The following is a 19,226-nucleotide window of genomic DNA, read 5'->3' on the forward strand; positions in this document are numbered from 1 at the left end:
ACTCATCCCAAAATGGATGTCATTTTATTCACCCACAGGTTTTAAAATGTTGTTTTCAGTTGTTTGCTCTACACAAAGGAATTATATTTGTAACCTAACAGTTCTGTCATTTTTTGGTGCCTCAACACTGTAAGATTACAAATGTTCTTAAGAATACCTTTCTTTGTTTAGAGCAATAAAAAACAAAAAAATGTTTTAAAGTGTGGAACAACTTGAGGGTGCGGACATGACATCATGTTGCTTTATTTCAGGAGCTTGGGGACCCACCAACAGGAAAAAGGGTTGAGGCCGGTAGTGTGACTGCTGCCACCTGGCAGTGGTACACTGCAATGGATGGTTGTTACATCAAACCTTACTGCCACTACAGGTGGCTCAGTCAGCACACCAGCTTCTACCCCTTCTGAGGAAGCCAGTAGCAGCCAGCGGTCAAGAAAGAGGCAACGGGACAACCAGGCTCTTCTTGACTTCCTTAAAGAACAGGCAGAGAGGGAAGACGAGAGGGAGAGAGCAGTGGCGAGAGAACAGGAGAGAGAGAGGGCAGAAACAGCCAAAGCAGAGACATACCTGTCTCTGTTTGAAAAACTTGTTAATAAATTATAAATATTTTATTTAAATAAATGTTTGAAATAAAATAAAAAAATCTTTCCATTTCAACACTGGCAAATCAGTATTGTTGGAACTTTATATTTACAACAAAAACATAAATAATATAAAATGTAATGTCTAGTAATATACAATTATTCACAGTCATGCACTTAAAGGGTTAGTTTGGTATTTTACACTTAAAGCCCGGTTTTAAGATCATTTCTGATGAAATAGAACGGTTAAGATTGAAATTTGGACAAATGCTGCTGTCACGAGAATTTTCGGTTCTAACACATCGTGACAGCAGCATTTTTCCAAATTTCAGTCTTAACCATTCTATTTCATCAGAAATGATCTTAAAACAGGGCTTTAAGTGTAAAATACCAAACTAACCCTTTAAATCTCAAGAAGAACACACCAACATAAAGAAAACGTATAAAGCTATCTATCTTTCCATCCATCTACTTGCACATTTATTCATACCTATCTTTCTAAATTATATCATAACGAATGTTTTAACTGTTTATGTTCCTCTGTTAATGAACTTGACAACATCTGGAAAGGTAGATGTAGTCATGTTCAATTAGACATGCAGGCAGTTCCTCAGGAGAAGAAAGCTGAGCAGCCAGACGTCCTCGGAGATGGTTCCCTGATAGGTCCCTCTCACCCACTGCTGCATCCTCACCATCCTCGCAGTCTTCTTGTCCTTGGCTTTCGTCGTCCTCCTCCACCTCCAAGAGATCACCTCCCATCACACAAATGTTGTGGAGGATGCAACAGGCACCAATTACCTTTGGGGTGAACAGTGGCCTGATCTCCAGGGCCCGCAAGAAAATTGCACGCCAGCGAGTTTTTAACATCCCAAAGGTGCGTTCGATGATGGTCCGTCTTTGTGCATGATGCCTGTTGTATCGGGCTTCAACTTGGCCTGTTAAACAGAAATTGTGTAGAAAATGTGTGCTGTATTGCAAATTCATGAAAGTAACAATTTGGTTTATCTTCTGTCTGTGTGTCTGTCTGTCTGACATAAAACAAGTGTGTTCTTACTTGCGACAGGCTGGCGGTGTGGGGTCATGATTGCAAAAGGATGCTGCAGGCTCTGTATCCACCATCTCTCAAGAGAAAGTATCCAGCTGGTGGATACAGAGCCTGCTGGTAAATCGGTGATCTGCATAGCACAAGGGATCGTGTACAGAGCCTGGATTGCCAATATACACATCTATAAATGTGCCTTTGGTATCACAGGTGCCTTGCAGAATGATGGAAGGGAAGATCTTTCTATTTACATACATGCATACATACATCTTTTCCGCTTCATCCGGGGCCGGGTCGCGGGGGCAGCAGTCTAAGCAGAGATGCCCAGACTTCCCTCTCCCTAGACACTTCCTCTAGCTCTTCTGGGGGGACACCGAGGCGTTCCCAGGCCAGCCGGGAGACATAGTCTCTCCAGCGTGTCCTAGGTCTTCCCCGGGGCCTCCGCCCACTGGGATGTGCCCGGAACACCTCCCCAGGAAGGCGTCCAGGAGGCATCCGGAACAGATGCCCGAGCCACCTCAGCTGACCCCTCTCGATGTGGAGGAGCAGCGGCTCTACTCTGAGCTCCTCCCGAGTGACTGAGCTTCTCACCCTATCTCTAAGGGATCGCCCAGCCACCCTGCGGAGAAAGCTCATTTCGGCCGCCTGTATCCGGGATCTTGTCCTTTCGGTCATGACCCAAAGCTTATGACCATAGGTGAGAGTAGGAACGTAGATTGACCGGTAAATCGATAGCTTTGCCTTACGGCTCAGCTCCTTCTTCACCACAACAGACCGGTACATCGACCGCATTACTGCTGAAGCTGCACCGATCCGTCTGATGCATCTCCCGTTCCATCCTTCCCTCACTCGTGAACAAAACCCCAAGATACTTAAACTCCTCCACTTGAGGAAGGATTTCTCCACCAACCTGAAGTGAGCAAGCCACCCTTTTCCGACTGAGGACCATGGCCTCGGATTTGGAGGTGCTGATTTTCATCCCAGCCGCTTCACACTCGGCTGCAAACCTCCCCAGTGCATGCTGAAGGTCCTGGTGTGAAGAGGCCAACACGACAACATCATCCGCAAAGAGCAGAGACGAAATCGTGCGGTCCCCAAACCTGACACCCTCCGGCCCCTGGCTGCGCCTAGAAATTCCGTCCATTAAAAATTATGAACAGAACCGGCGACAAAGGGCAGCCCTGCCGGAGTCCAACATGCACTGGGAAGTCTGACATATTACCGGCAATGCGAACCAAGCTCCTGCTTCGGTCATACAGGGACCGGACAGCCCTTAGCAAAAGAACCCGGACCCCATATTCCCGGAGCACCCTCCACAGACTGCCTCGGGGGACACAGTCGAACGCCCTCTCCAAATCCACAAAACACATGTGGACTGGTTGGCCAAACTCCCAGGAACCCTCCAGCACCCTGTAGAGAGTATAGAGCTGGTCCAGTGTTCCACGGCCCGGACGAAAACCACACTGTTCCTCCTGAATCTGAGGTTCCACTATCGGCCGTATTCTCCTCTCCAGTACCCTGGCATAGACTTTCCCAGGGAGGCTGAGAAGTGGGATCCCCCTGTAGTTGGAACACACCCTCCGGTCCCCCTTCTTAAAAAGAGGAACCACCACCCCGGTCTGCCATCCCAGAGGCACTGTCCCCGACCGCCACGCGATGCTGCAGAGGCGTCAACCAAGACAGCCCCACAACATCCAGAGACTTGAGGTATTCAGGGCGGATCTCATCCACCCCTGGTGCCTTGCCACCGAGGAGTTTCTTGACTACCTCGGTGACCTCAGCTAGGGTGATGGACGAGTCCACCTCTGAGCCCTCAGCCTCTGCTTCCTCAATGGAAGACGTGGCGGCGGGATTGAGGAGATCCTCAAAGTATTCCTTCCACCGCCCGACGACATCCCCAGTTGAGGTCAACAGCCGCCCACCCCTACTGTAAACAGCATTGGTGGGGGACTGCTTCCCCCTCCTGAGGCGCCGGACAGTTTGCCAGAATCTCTTCGAGGCCAGCCGATAGTCCTTCTCCATGGCCTCACCGAACTCCTCCCAGGCCCGAGTTTTTGCCTCCACAACCACCCGGGCCGCAGTGCGCTTGGCCTGCCGGTACCTGTCAGCTGCCTCCGGAGTCCCACAAGCCAACCAGGCCTGATAGGACTCTTTCTTCAGCTTGACGGCATCCTTTACTTCCGGTGTCCACCACCGGGTTCGGGGATTGCCGCCTCGACAGGCACCAGGAGACTTTACGGCCACAGCTCCGAGCAGCCGCTTCGACAATGGAGGTGGAGAACATGGTCCACTCAGACTCAATATCTCCAGCCTCCCTCGGGATCTGGTTGTAGCTCTGCCGGAGGTGAGAGTTGAAGATCTCTCTGACTGGAGATTCGGCCAAACGTTCCCAGCAAACCCTTACAGTACGCTTGGGTCTGCCAAGTCTGTCCAGCCTCCTCCCCGGCCATCGGATCCAACTCACCACCAGGTGGTGATCAGTTGACAGCTCCGCCCCTCTCTTCACCCGAGTGTCCAAGACATACGGCCGCAGGTCAGATGAAACGACCACAAAGTCGATCATCGACCTACGACCTAGGGTGTCCTGGTGCCACGTGCACTGGTGGACACCCTTATGCTTGAACATGGTGTTCGTTATGGACAAGCTGTAACTAGCACAGAAGTCCAATAACTGAACACCACTCAGGTTCAGGTCGGGGGGGCCGTTCCTCTCAATCACGCCCCTCCAGGTGTCACTGTCATTGCCCACGTGAGCGTTGAAGTCCCCCAGTAGAACGACTGAGTCCCCAGTTGGAGCACTTTCCAGCACTCCTCCCAGAGACCCCAAGAAGGCCGGGTACTCTGCACTGCCGTTTGGCCCATAGGCACACACGACAGTGAGAGACCTATCCCCGACCCGTAGGCGCAGGGAAACGACCCTCTCGTTCACCCGGGTAAACTCCAACATATGGCGGCTGAGCTGGGGGGCTATTAACAAACCCACACCAGCCCGTCGCCTCTCACCATGGGCAACTCCAGAGTGGTGAAGAGTCCATCCTCTCTCAAGGAGTGTGGTTCCAGAGCCCAAGCGATGCGTAGAGGTGATCCCGACTATCTCTAGTTGGAACCTCTCAACCTCACGCACAATCTCAGGCTCCTTCCCCTCCAGCGAGGTGACGTTCCACGTCCCTAAGGCTAGTTTCTGTGTCCAGGGATCGGGTCGCCGAGGCCCCTGCCTTCGACTGCCGCCCGATCCTCTTTGCACCGGCCCCTTACGGCTCCTCCTGCAGGTGGTGAGCCCACGGGAAGGCGGTCCCACGTCGCTCCTTCGGGCTGAGCCCGGCCGGACCCCGTGGGGAGAGGCCCGGCCACCAGGCGCTCGCATACGAGCCCCAACCCCGGGCCTGGCTCCAGGGTGGGGCCCCGGCTGCGCCATACCGGGCGACGTCACGGTCCTTAAATCTCTTGTTCTCATAAGGGTTTTTTGAACCGCTCTTAGTCTGACCCGTCACCTAGGACCTGTTTGCCTTGGGAGACCCTACCAGGGGCATATAGCCCCAGACAACATCTTTCTATTTATGTAGCACCTTTTTTGTGGCTGTGCTGGAGGAGCAATTCTGATGTGGCACCCGTCGATGGCACCAGCGACACAGCGGAATGCCTCATGGCCAGCAAGGCGAGCAAAGCCATCCCCCACCTCCTCCATTTCCTTTGCGTTTGGAAAATTAATTATTTTGTGGATGATGGTCATCAAACAAACTGTGAGGGTCACAAAAAATGATGGTCATCAAAGTCCTACAAACTGTTGAAAGGGGCATGCAGAAGGTGTCTGAAGTGACCCTGTAGGACGCTCCACAAGCAAGCCAATAAACTGTCACAAGTACTTAAATTTCATGGCTCCATCCATGTGCTTTTTGACGGGGCAGCATCTGGACCAGCATGTTGACGCTGTTCCTGGAGAGCCTGAAGGCTGGCTTTAAGTCCCCTCCAGAAAAAAACTTGACCAGGATGGGTACCTGGTCATTGATCTGGGAATACCTTCGAGTGGGACTTTTTTTCCTGTTAAAATAAGTAGATAATATATAAAATCAGAATGTTTTTACTTTTGTTCTATGATGTCGCCTATTTGTTATAGTAAAATCTTTTTTAAAAGCAATAAATATATGTACTTGCATTATGTATTTACTATTTTTTATGTATTACTATTTTTAATGTTTTTTATTACTATAGGCTATTTATTTTAGGGATATTGTCTAAAATTAAAGTCTAAATTTCCCTCTAAAATTTATTGTTTTTTTGAAGTAGTTGTTTACTCAATTTCGGTTTCATTTGTTTACTGATAAGCACTAGCACAACATTCTTCCCAGAGTCTAAAAGTTGTAGTCTATATGATTATTACAGACATTAAATGTCCTGTTTGTGTTAATGTAGTAATATGATGTGCACATAACTATAAAGATGGTAAACAAAGTATCAACAAAAAGACAAATAAAGGGTGTGTGAAGTGTAAGCTAGTTAATTTAAATGTTTTTATTAACTGTCAGACCTCTATTTTACCTGTCAGTTTATTTAGTACACTTTGAAAAATCTAATATGTGTCATGACATCCCTGCAATAGTTCACATAACTGTTGTGAGTTAGTGTTGATAAGGTGCCTATATGAATTAATAATTATATATATATATATGTTATATATATATATATATATATATATATATATATTTTTTTTTATCACCTGTTAGAAATACATTATTATTATTATTACTTTTAATTTGGATATACATAGTAAACTATAAAGTCCACATAAGTATATGGGCAGTTTATGAAGAAAGAATAATTACCAAAACGTACAAAGCTGGAGAGACATGCTAATATGGCACGTCTCTCTGCCGTCCTCCGCTGTATCCTTGCTCTTCTAAATTCTTCTTTAATTATTTGTCTCCTCCGTTCGGCAGCCTCCTCTTCAGCATTTTGGTTAACAAAAGCAATTGCAATGGCAACCCTAAGCTTTTCCATTTTGGTGTAGCCTACACTGATTTTCAGTTTTCCGTGGTTTTCCCGCTTTTTTTTTTTTTAATTGTAGCTGATGAAAAAGTGCAGTTGTCTCACATATTTTATTTTATTTTTAAACTATGTAAATATAATAACAGTGGGTAATGTTACCTGAACCACATATTAATAGGCTATATAGTTAAAAAAAAAAGAAGACGAAGCAGTTGTTTAATATCATATTACATTTTATCACAAATATAAAGTGAAAATAATCAGAGTAGGTTCATATTGTTAATACTAATATATTAATACATTGAAAATAAAAAAGATGAAGTTAATTTAAGTAAGCCTGTAGGCGTGCTGAGTGACGCTACCAAGTACGCTGCCGTTCCATTTGTAGAATGACTGGACTCGCGTCCTCTCATCCTCGAGAGTTCGTTCTTCTGAGTCGAACTTGGCAAGTCCAAACTCGGAAGGACGCAAGTCCAGACTCTGCGAACTAGGTATTGAGAATATAATATCCTAATATCCGCCATCTGATTTGGAAGCTAAGCTAACAAGCGCTGTGGAGATAGTAAGTTATGACAATGACGGAAGAAACTAAACATGATATGGAAGAAGAGGATTTTGAAGTTCTGCTGCTCGAATCCGATGTTCGTGGCTATCTTTACGAGCCGCAGTATAGTTTAGAGCAGCTGAGGCTGATGGAGGAGCAGGAGACGCCGAGGCCTGTCGCGGTCGAGGAGCCCAGACTGACTCTGGCGCTGGGCGGATTGCTGGTGCCCTTGCTCTCGCTGCGTCCTACGGACACAGAGTCCGTCTGCTGCAGAGAAAACCTGTAGTTTTTTAATACTGCCCCTTGGTTATTTTCTGTCTTTTCTCGGTCAAGAGGGCACCAAATAAAAAAATTCTTTTACATTTCGACTACATATATGATCCACTTTCAATAAAGATTAATGTTGCAATGGGTGAAATGCTCCTTTAATTTGATGTTACGATTTCATCTACACATTAAGTATAATTTCAATTGGTTACATATTTCTCATTCTTTAGACGGTTGGAGGAGCAAGATGGTGTTGGAGGTGTTTGATGTTTTGTCAGATGAACCAGCCAGTACCTAGCCTGGCTGCGCCCGCCTACGCACTTCCGCTCAATTTCATTTTCCTTCAGTACTGCGTCTGGGACCGCTCCATATCCTTAGGTTTCCAGAAATCAATTTTTTGTAGGACCAATCAGCGAATAGAGGGAGTGGCTGAGAACGATGACCTTGATGTAGTGCGTCAGTTTGAGTGCAGTAATGGCAGCGGAGAAAGACGTGAGAAAAGCTATTCGGTCCGTTGTTGAAAAAGAAACTGCCGAATATACAGAATTTAAAGCCGGATTGTTGTCGTCTCACCTCTTGTTGCACAACGGAGGACCAAGTGAAGGAGGCAGAAAGGTTGGAAGTTTGTGCTGGGCAGCTCGTGCACAATGACCGTGACATTTTGGACTTTAGCCTGGTGTTCGCGGTGTTCGGAAGCCCCGAGTCCTGGCTGCTAAACTATTGTTGAAGATCCGCTCAGGAGTCATGTCAGTCGCTCAGATTCCCAACAGTAAATTTACTGATTCTTGTGATGAATAGAACATTTTGAGCCCCTTTGTGCACTCGTACAGGAGGTTGGTGTGTCAGTTTTACATGTTGTAAATCATACAAATTGGTTGTGATTTTAAAAAAAATTTGTCATAAATAAAAATTTGAAAACCCATACTTTGGAGACTATATTTGATTTTCAGTTTTAGATGTCAATGGTTAATTTGTTTTAATAAAAAAAACAACTAAATGCCATATAAAAATGTACAAACACATACTTTGAAGACCATAATTAAGGTAATTAAGAAACAAAAATACGTAATATGAAAAATTGTTGTTTATTACACATCTGCAGACAGACTGATCATTTACTGTAACTTACAGCATTGACTGAATAATCACTGTCCTTCATGTCAAATATACATTTCGAATTAATAATTGTTCCTAGATTAACAAAACCTGCAGCTCTCGTTGACTGAAATCCTATTGTAAATTTAATCCTCTGATCATTCGGAGTTCGGACTTGTTGTTTCTTTTACTGTCTATGGTTGTTTTCCAGCCGTTTTGGCGCATGACATACGTCACTCACGACCACACATTAGCGATTGGCTATGGCAGATCGTGAGTGACTCTGGGCAGATCCAATAGATTTGAACTTTAATAGTGAACCCGCCTACAAGGAAGGAAACGTTTCTCAATTGAGGGAGGCCAGACTCTCTGTACAAATGAAATGTATGTACGAGAGTCTGGTAGAACCAGGCTAGCCAGTACCAGCCATGTCAGTCCTCAAAAGTTAAGGGAGTCTCAATCCTCTAATAGTGCAGTTAAAAGCCGTCATGGAATTGCTACACATAGTTCATCTCACCCAGTCTGCAAAAACATTTACAGTGAGCTCACAGTCACACACATGACATGGTCTGTCTCTGTATTGTTCTTCCTGTGTAGTTGAAGTAATACCGTCTAATATGTATTGAATGTAAACTGTGGTTGAACCCTATGCAGCTGTTCTTGAATTCATACAAGTTATCATATTAGCTTCAACACTAGTCTGTTTTTTTTTTCCGTCCGGGCTCGACTTGGTCTCGGTCTCGATACCCTCTGGTCTTGGTAGTGTCTTGGTCTCGGTTCAGGCGGTCTTGACTACAAGTCTACGGGACAGCCCCGACTGCTGACTGTAGTCTTTAGCCTCTGTCCAAAAAATCCTTAGATAATGCAAAATGACGATTTTTGCATCATCAGAGAATTTTTTTCAGACAAAAAAAAAAAATACATAAATCTCTTTTCTCAGGGGGATATGAGGGTGGAAAGCATGGTAGTTCGAAAATACTACACGTTTCCTACTAATACAAAGCTTAATGCTAAATCCCAAAGTATCCCTTTAATAAATTTGGTTTGAAATTTTAAAAACCAAAACCAAACCCTGATTTCTACAGAGCCCCTCACATGACATGCAGGAAAATAATCGTAGACTAATCGTGAGCAAGATTTACTATTTTGTTCCCTTGATTTGATATATTGTTGGTATAATTTATAAATTGAGGGGAAAATGACTAGGAAGGAACTAAAGGAATATCGTAATATATCCTATATAATAATATAGGAAGGAATATCGAAGGAACTAAATAATAAATCATGTGCACGAATGACTAAATTGTAAATCGTGAACACAATTTACTTTTTTTCTTACATATCATGTGCGGGCCTCTGTAGATTTCTTTGTCATTTGACAGTATTTTTATCCTCAAAGGATCAAAGTTTTTTTCTTTAGCCTCTACAAGGAATGTGATAATATTATATAATAGATCACTGAGATTACGATATAGGATATTTGGGAATGGTAAAAAATATTCAATAAAATACTGTTGCCTATTTTTTTGTTTTGAATAATCTGGCTCATGTTTAATCCTTGATCATTTTATAAAAGTAAAATAATAGTTTTTTACAGTGAAAAAAAGAATTAAACAAAAATGAAAAAAAAAGACTTGTTGAAAAAAGTTCCCGACCCCTTAACCATGGCTTTGATATTTTAATACGTGAATAGGACTTTTATTTTGGTACGATCATATGACGTCATAAGGCGGCGCCGCGCTACTCCTGCATTTCGCAGAAGAAAGGTTTGTTTTTAACTTTTTGAAATTGATGTGTTTAAGCCATTCGATGTATTTAAATTTGTTTATACAAACGATGTAAATGAACTGTTTTGCCAAATCTAACCTGAATGAACGTCATTTTTGTGAGAAAAGCCTCACAACACTAGTAAGAAAAGATGCGTCTCATTTTACGATTTCGGGCACTAGCAAGTGATGAGAGCTTTCCAAGTGTGGAAGAAAATGGAACCGAGTTAAAACACCAAACTGTGCCTTTATAATTTACAGTGATGTATTTGGTGTCTTTTTTTATAAAAAAAAAATATATACATATATTGTTGGGTGCAACATTTATCATTAATTATTCAAGTTAAGTCATTGTCCCCCCCCCACAAAACACATATTTTTTAAAGTAGCTTTACAGAAAAATATATTATGTTTAAATATAATGGCTTAACTAGTGTTTCCCACATGATTTTGTAAAACATTCCCTCTAGGACTCCTTAGTGCAAATTGAACAATGTCATAATTAGAATTTATTGAAACAAGAGATTTAGTTTGGATTTTTCTGTTCATTTTTCTCATCTTGTAGGCTACATGAGAGTGTCCAAACACACAGAAAAACTCCTGGTAAAGAAACTGAGATCCACGCTACTCTTTTATAAAGATGGCGTTTATTAAAGAAGAGAGTGAAGACATGAAGATTGAAGAAATACTCATAGTGAAACTTGAAGATCCTGAGGAACAAACTGGTTAGTTTCATTCTCAAAGCTGATCATATTCATTTTAACCTTATTAAAGTGGGGTCGAAAAACTTCTTTTATAGGCTATAAGTTGCGTTGTTTTTGGTTTTTTGTATAATTTTAAAGGCGCTGTGACAGTACAAAGTGACTTATACATTTAACGTCAAATAAGATAAACCTAGTCGTTTAAAAGTAGATAGGCCTGCTTAAAGTTTTTATAGTAGTTCTCATGTCTGTGAGGCAAGTAGGCTATAACATTCATTTAGGCTTTAAAATAAATGTTGTTTGTAATGAATGCAACTATCATTTATTTGACAGGCTTCCATAAAATAAACATATGGGCAAATAAAATACATATTTATAATGTTTTTAAATATTTACCTTTATCTATTAGTATTTTACATTAATTTTGGATATAATTAGAAAATGCTACTGCCCTATAAAACAGATGAGGGCCATTTGAGCCAATAAAACAAGCATACTATGTTCATTATCTTAGAATAACTGTGGGTTTAAGCACCATTATGAGGCGGTCCTTGGGAAAGTTCTACCCCATAAGGGGGCCCTGGCCCCAAAAAGTTTGAGAACCCATAATAATGCAACAGTATCAGGTGAGTTGTAACTTTACCTTTGTTATCTAGAACATTGTTTGTATATAGATATCAGCTTAATATTATTAAAACAATAAACAATTTTAAACAAAAATTTTTTTTTTTTTCATTTTCAATTACCAGTTTCTCACCCTCGTGTAGTTGCAAACCTGTAAGACTTTTGTTCTTCTTCGGAACACAAATTAAGATAATTTTTAAACGCAACTACCAAGCTTGACGCTTCAAAAAGATGTCTTTAAACTAGTGACATGATCCCTTTTCTTCTTTTTCAAAAGAAATCTTGAGGCAGCATTTTGCACTAACTGGAGACGGGCAATTTGGGCCTTAGAAATGCCACAGTATAACAAATTGCAATAGTCAAGACGAGACGTAATAAACGCATGCACTGCCATTTCCAAGGTCTTATCATTAAGGAAATGTTTAATTTTTGAAAGTAGACGGAGCTGATGAAAACTGGACCCAATTACTGAGGAAATTTGTTTATCGAATTTTAAAGAGTCATCCAGGATAACACCCAGATTCCGTGCCTGCGAGGACCTAAAAAACCGATAGTGGCCCCAGGTCCAGGTTAAATGTTATCAACTAATCACAAATCAACAAATTGATTTGTTATCAACTGTTATCACAAAGCAACATTCATCAATTCGCACATCAGTTGTGGTAAACGGAAGATTAAGCATGTTTGCTTGACGTGCGAGAACCAGTGAGGTTCGTTCTTGTGTTATGCAGCACATTTGAGCTTAAAAACTATGAGGTTTGTTCTCACGTTTCAAGCGGGTTCAGTTGAGCTTCTGTTTATGTTTGCTGATCTATGTTTAGATGTGAATAAAAGCCTAAATTCAATATGTTCATCATATAAAGCATATATAATTGAGTCTCTTCAGAAGATTTTAAATAAATCATTTTATTCAAATGGATTAGTTTTACAATCGTTATGAATTTTCCAATCAACAAAATGGTAGTTGCATAGACTATAAATAGAGGAACATAAATCAATCAAATTTCATTTAAAATATCTTCATTTGTGTTACTTTGAAGATCAACAAGTCTTATGGGTTTTGAACAACATAAGGTCCCTGGGAAAGGGTTAAAAGGGTAAGTTCACCCAAAAATGAAAATTATGTCATTGATGAATCACCCTCATGTCGTTCCAAGCCCGTAAGGACTCCGTTCATCTTCGGAACACCGTTTAAGATATTTTAGATTTAGTCCAAAAGTTTTCTGTCCCTCCATTAAAAAATGAATGTACGGTATACTGTCCTTTGGCCAGAAAGAAAATAAAGACATCATCAAAGTAGTCCATGTGACATGAGTAGGGGTGTGCCGGTTTCAGAATTCGTGATGACTGTTATAACTTGAGTCAAATGTGACGGTTCGTAACAGGAGGGTTCTTGGGGGGTTTGCGAGTGCAAAGGAAAACTTAGTTTGAATAAACGAGCAGACACTGATTAATTGCTTGCTCTATGTTTATTTAAAATGAACAATTGGACAATTAGAAGTGAACACAGAGTAGCTAAACAAATCCTTATATTTTGTGTCAGTTCCGTTTCATTGGGGTTTGGTTTTAAAAGATCGCATGTCAACAGTTGCAGGACAGGCTTTACTGAAGAAACTGTTACATGACATTCCCCAGAGAGAATGAAGTCAGTGTCAGCCAGAGGTTTTAGACATTCTTGAAGCGATGTTAAAACTTTGCTGGTGCTTTCTGTCTGAGACCAGGACACGTGCGATCGCTTGCTCTTGTTCCAAAAGTCTCTCCACCATTTTCTGTTTTGTTCCCCACCGTGTCGGACAATCCTGTGAAATAAAATACTTCATTTTAATTATTTAAAATAATATTTTACATAATATTTATAATTATTGGAAGAGGACGTAATAGAAAAAAATAAAACGAATATGCCTACCATGCTATAGCCTATATGTCTGCATTTATTGATTATATGCAGATGAAAACATGATCTGAAACCATTTCTGGCAAAAACTAACATAATATCATAACGAAAATCTAACGAGTAAACAGTCTAGTCTATGATATAAGTGTTGGGAAGGGTACTTTCAAAACGTATTTCGTTACAAGAATACATGCATGCCCATCAGCAAGTGTTATATTTACTTCTTATTTATTAAATCCATGCTAAAATTAAGATAATTAATACAAAACGAAATTCACTTTAAAGAAAGGTTTAGTGCTTTCTTGATGTCTCTGTGAAAGTTTTAAAGCATATTTTAGTGGCGCTTTCAGAGCGCTCACGTCCATAACGGAGAACTGACACGTCCGTAACATTGTTTTTTCCTCATAAATGCAAACATGAAAAATAAATGAATAAAAAAATAAAATTAAAATAAAATATTTTATGTTCTGTGCAGACTACAGTTACTAATAATTTGAATACTGAATAGGCTCATATATGTATTCAGGCTCATATATGCTCATATATGTATTCAGGCTCATATATACATTCACGCTTGACCACATATCTGTTGTCAGTGCAAAATTACTGATATCCTGGAGTTCTCTTTGCACCTCATCCTTTACCTTACTATACAAGGCCGGAACAGCTGTTTGAGAGAAATACTTTCTCCCAGGCAACTCATACTGTTTGTCGAAAGTATGCAACATTTATTTAAATGAACTTTTTTCCACTTTCTGGAAGAGTACCATTCCTAATACCAAATATCGAGTCACACTATCTGTTAGTACTCTCCATTTGTCACCGTCTTTTTTATATTTCGTCACCTTGGAAAATGCCTCGGCCATATTCAACTGCCTCTGACCAGATGTAGATGGTTGAGCGGCAGCAGAAGCAGTGGTTAATCCAAGGGCCGCGTAAGCCGCGGGGCCGTTGGTTAATCTTCAGATGGTAACGAAGATTGGTGGTGTTGGCATTTGTAACAAATACTGTTTTTCTCCATATTCTGCACACAGGCTCATCAAGATTTTCTTGTTTTCCATTGCCATCTGGTTTAAACCCGAAATGTGCCCATATAGGCAATGTATACATTACTTTTCGCAACGAGATCCATCTGTTTTACCTTTCTTCACGAAGTTCTCACATGTAAAGTGACAGCTACTGCAGCAGGCAGCGCGCCTGCTCCCATGCATCACGTGCTGTGCGTATGGGCACCAAAAATAGCCTGCCTCAGTGGTCCGTTGGATTGCGCGTTTAAAAGTTAAAGTTAAATTGTTGTTTTTAATTAGTATTTAAACATTCTCTATTATGCTTTTTTTTTTTTTTTTTATTACCCGGTTTTGGTGGTTATGGAGTTCTAATGACGGTTTTCAACTATAACAGTCGGTCTCACGGTTATATAATAACCGGCACAATACCGTCACACTAGACATCAGTAGGTTAGTTACAATGTTTTAAAGCATCGAAAATACATTTTGGTCCAAAAATAACAAAAACAAAAACTTCATTCAGCATTGTATTTTCTTCTGGTTGTTTTATCAATCCGCGTTCAGTGACGCTTCTGACATGTAATCCGGTGTGTCCGTGTATTCGGGTTCAAATAAAAATGGCTAGGCAAAAAAATGCAAGTCTTCCTCTGTGTGGAAATCATTAGACATGATTGAGAAGATTGTTTTGTTTACAGCGTGCGTCTCCCTCAGACTGTAAATGAAGCTCGGGTGCTGCCATTAGGAGATATTGTTAGGAAACATGGAATTAGCTTTCACTGTTATGCTGATGATACTCGGCTGTATATTTCTTCAAAACCTAACGAAACTTACCAATCCACAAAATTAAAAAAATTGGATGACTTATGCTCACGCTAATGCTCTCCATAAGAATACCATGGTCTTATGTTTTCCGATGATTTTATAGTAGATCTATTTTTTATTGCTTTGTGGGGGTTTAACTTTTATCTGTTTTTTTTTTTTTTACTTTTTTCATTTTAGACCTGATGTCACTAAAAGAGGAGAGTGAAGAACTGAATGAAATGGAAAATCAGAATGAGAAACACGATTTTATGACTGGAGAAAAATCCACAAAGACTGAAAAGACCTCACGAAAAAGAGCTCAGAAGACCGACTCCAACAGTTATTTTACCTGCTTCCAGTGTGGAAGGAGTTTAAATTCAAAACAAAACCTTGAAGTCCACATGAGAGTTCACACTGGAGAGAAGCCTTACACATGCCTTCAGTGTGGAAAGAGCTTCACTCAAAACCAAAACCTTAAAGCCCACATGAGAGTTCACACTGGAGAGAAGCCTTACAATTGCACTCAATGTGGACAGTTTTTTACACATAAGGGAAACCTAAATGCCCACATGAGAATTCATACTGGAGAAAACCCTTTCACCTGCAATGTGTGTTGGAAGAGCTTTTCACGAAAAGAAAGTCTCAATACTCACATGAACATTCACACTGGAGAGAAGCCTTGCATATGTGCTCAGTGTGGAAAGAGATTCAGTTGCAAAGAAACCCTTCAATGCCATATGAGGATTCACTCAGGAGACTATTGTTTTATATGTCCTCAATGTGGAAAGAGTTTCAGTCATAAAAGAAGCCTAAACACTCACATTAAACTTCACACTGGAGAGAAGCCTTTCATCTGCCCTCATTGTGGAAAGAGTTTCACACTTAAAGGAAACCTTCAGACTCACATGAGGCTTCACACTGGAGAAAAGCCTTTCAAATGTCTTCAATGCGAGAAGAGTTTCACATATCAAAGAGATCTGAAAAGTCATTTGCAAACTCACGAAATTGTGGACTTCTGAATGTTATGAGGCTTTGAGACTTTTTCTTCTTCGTGTATACATAACACTACTGACTCCCTGACCTTTGATTGTATAAAGGAGTCATTCAATTCTTTTTTTCCTTCCTCTGAATCAAAATATAGATCGCTCTGAAATAGCAATGCAAACTAGGGCTGTCACTTCAGGGGCTTTCGCACCGGATAGTTCTTGGAACTTACTTGTGTGAAAAGTTATTAGCATATGCTAATATTGATGTCCAGTGTTGCTAGCTGAGCAGAAATTCATTATCATGTTTCTCTTGGTCCGTTCAAAGTTGCGCTGGATTTTCTCCTCAGCGTAAAGGTTAAGAGGCTCATCTACAACTGTTTTCCATGTTCGCAGAGTTACTTTCTGGAGTAAATATAACAGCCGTGTGCGTTCTGCCAGTCAGCTTACACTTGCGTCACGGATAGTTCCTATAGTGCTGTTTTAGACTATGAAGTACCAATGAAGTAGGAGCTAAATTAGTTCCTCCAAAAAAAGTCATAGAACTAAAATAGTTCCTAGTTCCTGCGGCACGAACACGCCAAAATCCAGGTACTTTCGCCAGTAGTTCTTGGATCTATGTAAAGGGTCCTCCAGTGTGAAAGCCCCTAATATCAGACTTTTCACACCGTGATTATCGTGGCCAAAAGAATTCACGGTAACAATATATTGTGATATCTATTGAAACCTTGAAAAAAAAGTTTTAAGTTCACCAGTATTATAAAGCTTTAACACCACAACTAATATCTTAACCCATCCCCATTTGGAACCCAAATCCAAAAAATGGCATATCCAAATTGAAATGCATAGTTCAGGAACCCTTTGGACTTAACTTTGTAGCCTCATTTAAAAGAAAACATTGGCAGCTTCAGCTTGACAGTCATATTGTCAGAATTAATTAAATCAATGATACTATTCTGAGATTTATGGAACATTAAAACCAGACTTTGTAAAAAATGCATCAAAACATTCCTTTAAGATATTTGAAGTAAACTTACAATAATCGAAAATGAGCACAATTTTGGACTAAAAACATCAAGGGGTGTAAAATAAAACCTAGAAATGCACCAATACCGATACCAAGCTCATATACTTGTTCTCGTAAAAATACCCTGATACCAAAGACTGATACCTCACGTGACGTAACTGACAGAACTTTCCAGTGCACACAGAGACACCAGATGCAATGTCAGCCTCAGCATTGTGGAAATACTTTCAAAATCAACGATGAGGACCCACGCATGGCAATCTGCTCGATTTGTTCTGCATTAATATAAAGAGGAGGTACAAAAGCCAGTACATAAAATAAAAGTAACTTGATAAAACATCTGAAATTGAAACACAAAAGTGAGCACGGCGAATTTGCCACTAGCTGTAGCACTCGGCAATAAACTTTGCATCAAACCTTAGCAAGGTAAGAGAAAATGTCAAAAGATACCCAATACCCCAAGAGCAATAAAAATAACAGAGATGCTTACCCAATTCATTGTTCTTGACGATCAACCACTCTCAGTTTATTGATTAAAGTTTATTGAAGTTGTTAAAAATAAAGGTGCTGATATTCTCATTAGCCTCATTGTGTTGTTCTTAGAAAATTGCCACATAAAACAAGAATCGGCAACAGGAATTGGTATCGGTACCGGTAAGAACCAGGGAAAAAATATCGGTACTCGTACTCGATCCTTAAAAAGTGGTATCGGTTCATCCCTAATAAAAACAAAACATAGAAAGACATCAACTGTTAACAGGTTATTGTAACATTTCCAATTTCAGGACTAGCACAAACAACTCATTCACTGTACAGTGGCGAAATCTGCAGGATGATGGACTCGGAGATTGGTTGTTTTGTCCCTTTTGCTCTCACGGTTGATCGGCAAGTCCTGCAGACTGGGGTGATTTTCTCTAAATCCAAAAAATTCCCATACTGGTGAGCTTATTTATGAGTGTGGATAGAAACTCTCCGCTGTCTAATTGAACGACATGATTTTGCACAGCAGTAGTAGCTGGGACACTGTACAAACGCTTCCAGTGTGAATACTCTCGCGCGGCTGCAGTGGCGATGTAGTTACGCTGAAGTGCTGCGCAAGTGCCGCTCACGCTTGCAGTGTGAAACGGCTGCATCGAAAGGTAACTTTGCGCTTGCTGCCTTGTTTGATCCATTGGTATAAACAAACTGCTTCGGTGTGTCGCATAGATGCCATCATCGTCTTGCTGCTCCCTCCCCGTTCTGTGATTGGTTCACTAGATGAGGCGCAAATCTGGATCATGGAATCTAGATTGCCTAGCAGCATGGATAAAATTGCGTTGCGGCAAAGCAGAATGGGGGAAACCCAGGAATTTTCACATTTCTCCGTTATAAACGGATCAAACAGTGCTGACGTGGAAACCAGGAAGAAAAATTGTGCCATGAATGAACTATTCAGTGTCCACAGATCAGTAACATTCACCATGAATTTACTGTAGTAACACTACTAACTGTAACCATGGAAGTTTGGCAGGAATAGTAGGCTATAATGCTTTCAAGTAACATAGTCGGTTTAATTTTGACATTATAAATACAATTGCTGCCCCTCAAATGTTAATCTGAACTACTACAATATTACATTGCATTTTGCCCAAGGAGCTGTTTTGTATTATATGCTCCTAAGAAAAGTGAAGTATAGCTCCATCATTGCTCAAAGTAAAAAATGTCATACTTTATGATGTTAGTTTTAATAAAAATATCATTCAAAAAATTAAGGAAATTTCTCTGCCATTTTTTTCTTTTTGCTGTATAGAAAACATACCGAACCGTGACACAAGTGTATCGTATCAAACCGAACTGTTAATTTTGTGAACCGCTACACCCCTACTGATCGTTATCCATCTGAAACCGAGAGGTACAGAGGATCTACTCAAACAT

General features: G+C 40.9%; 1 protein-coding gene across 1 annotated transcript; it reads left to right on the plus strand.

Moving 5' to 3' along the window:
* The first annotated feature begins 10,840 nt into the window (after nt 1-10,840).
* On the plus strand, nt 10,841-18,915 carry LOC120483528 (uncharacterized). Its single transcript, XM_039678598.2, has 2 exons — nt 10,841-11,000; nt 15,501-18,915. Exons 1-2 carry the CDS (start codon nt 10,916-10,918, stop codon nt 16,319-16,321), a joined length of 906 nt encoding a protein of 301 aa, XP_039534532.1. The 5' UTR covers nt 10,841-10,915; the 3' UTR covers nt 16,322-18,915.
* Nucleotides 18,916-19,226: the final 311 nt, after the last annotated feature.

The sequence above is a fragment of the Pimephales promelas genome, chromosome 24, assembly GCF_988280905.1.
Source record: "Pimephales promelas chromosome 24, fPimPro1.hap1.1, whole genome shotgun sequence".
Lineage (NCBI taxonomy): Eukaryota > Metazoa > Chordata > Actinopteri > Cypriniformes > Leuciscidae > Pimephales > Pimephales promelas.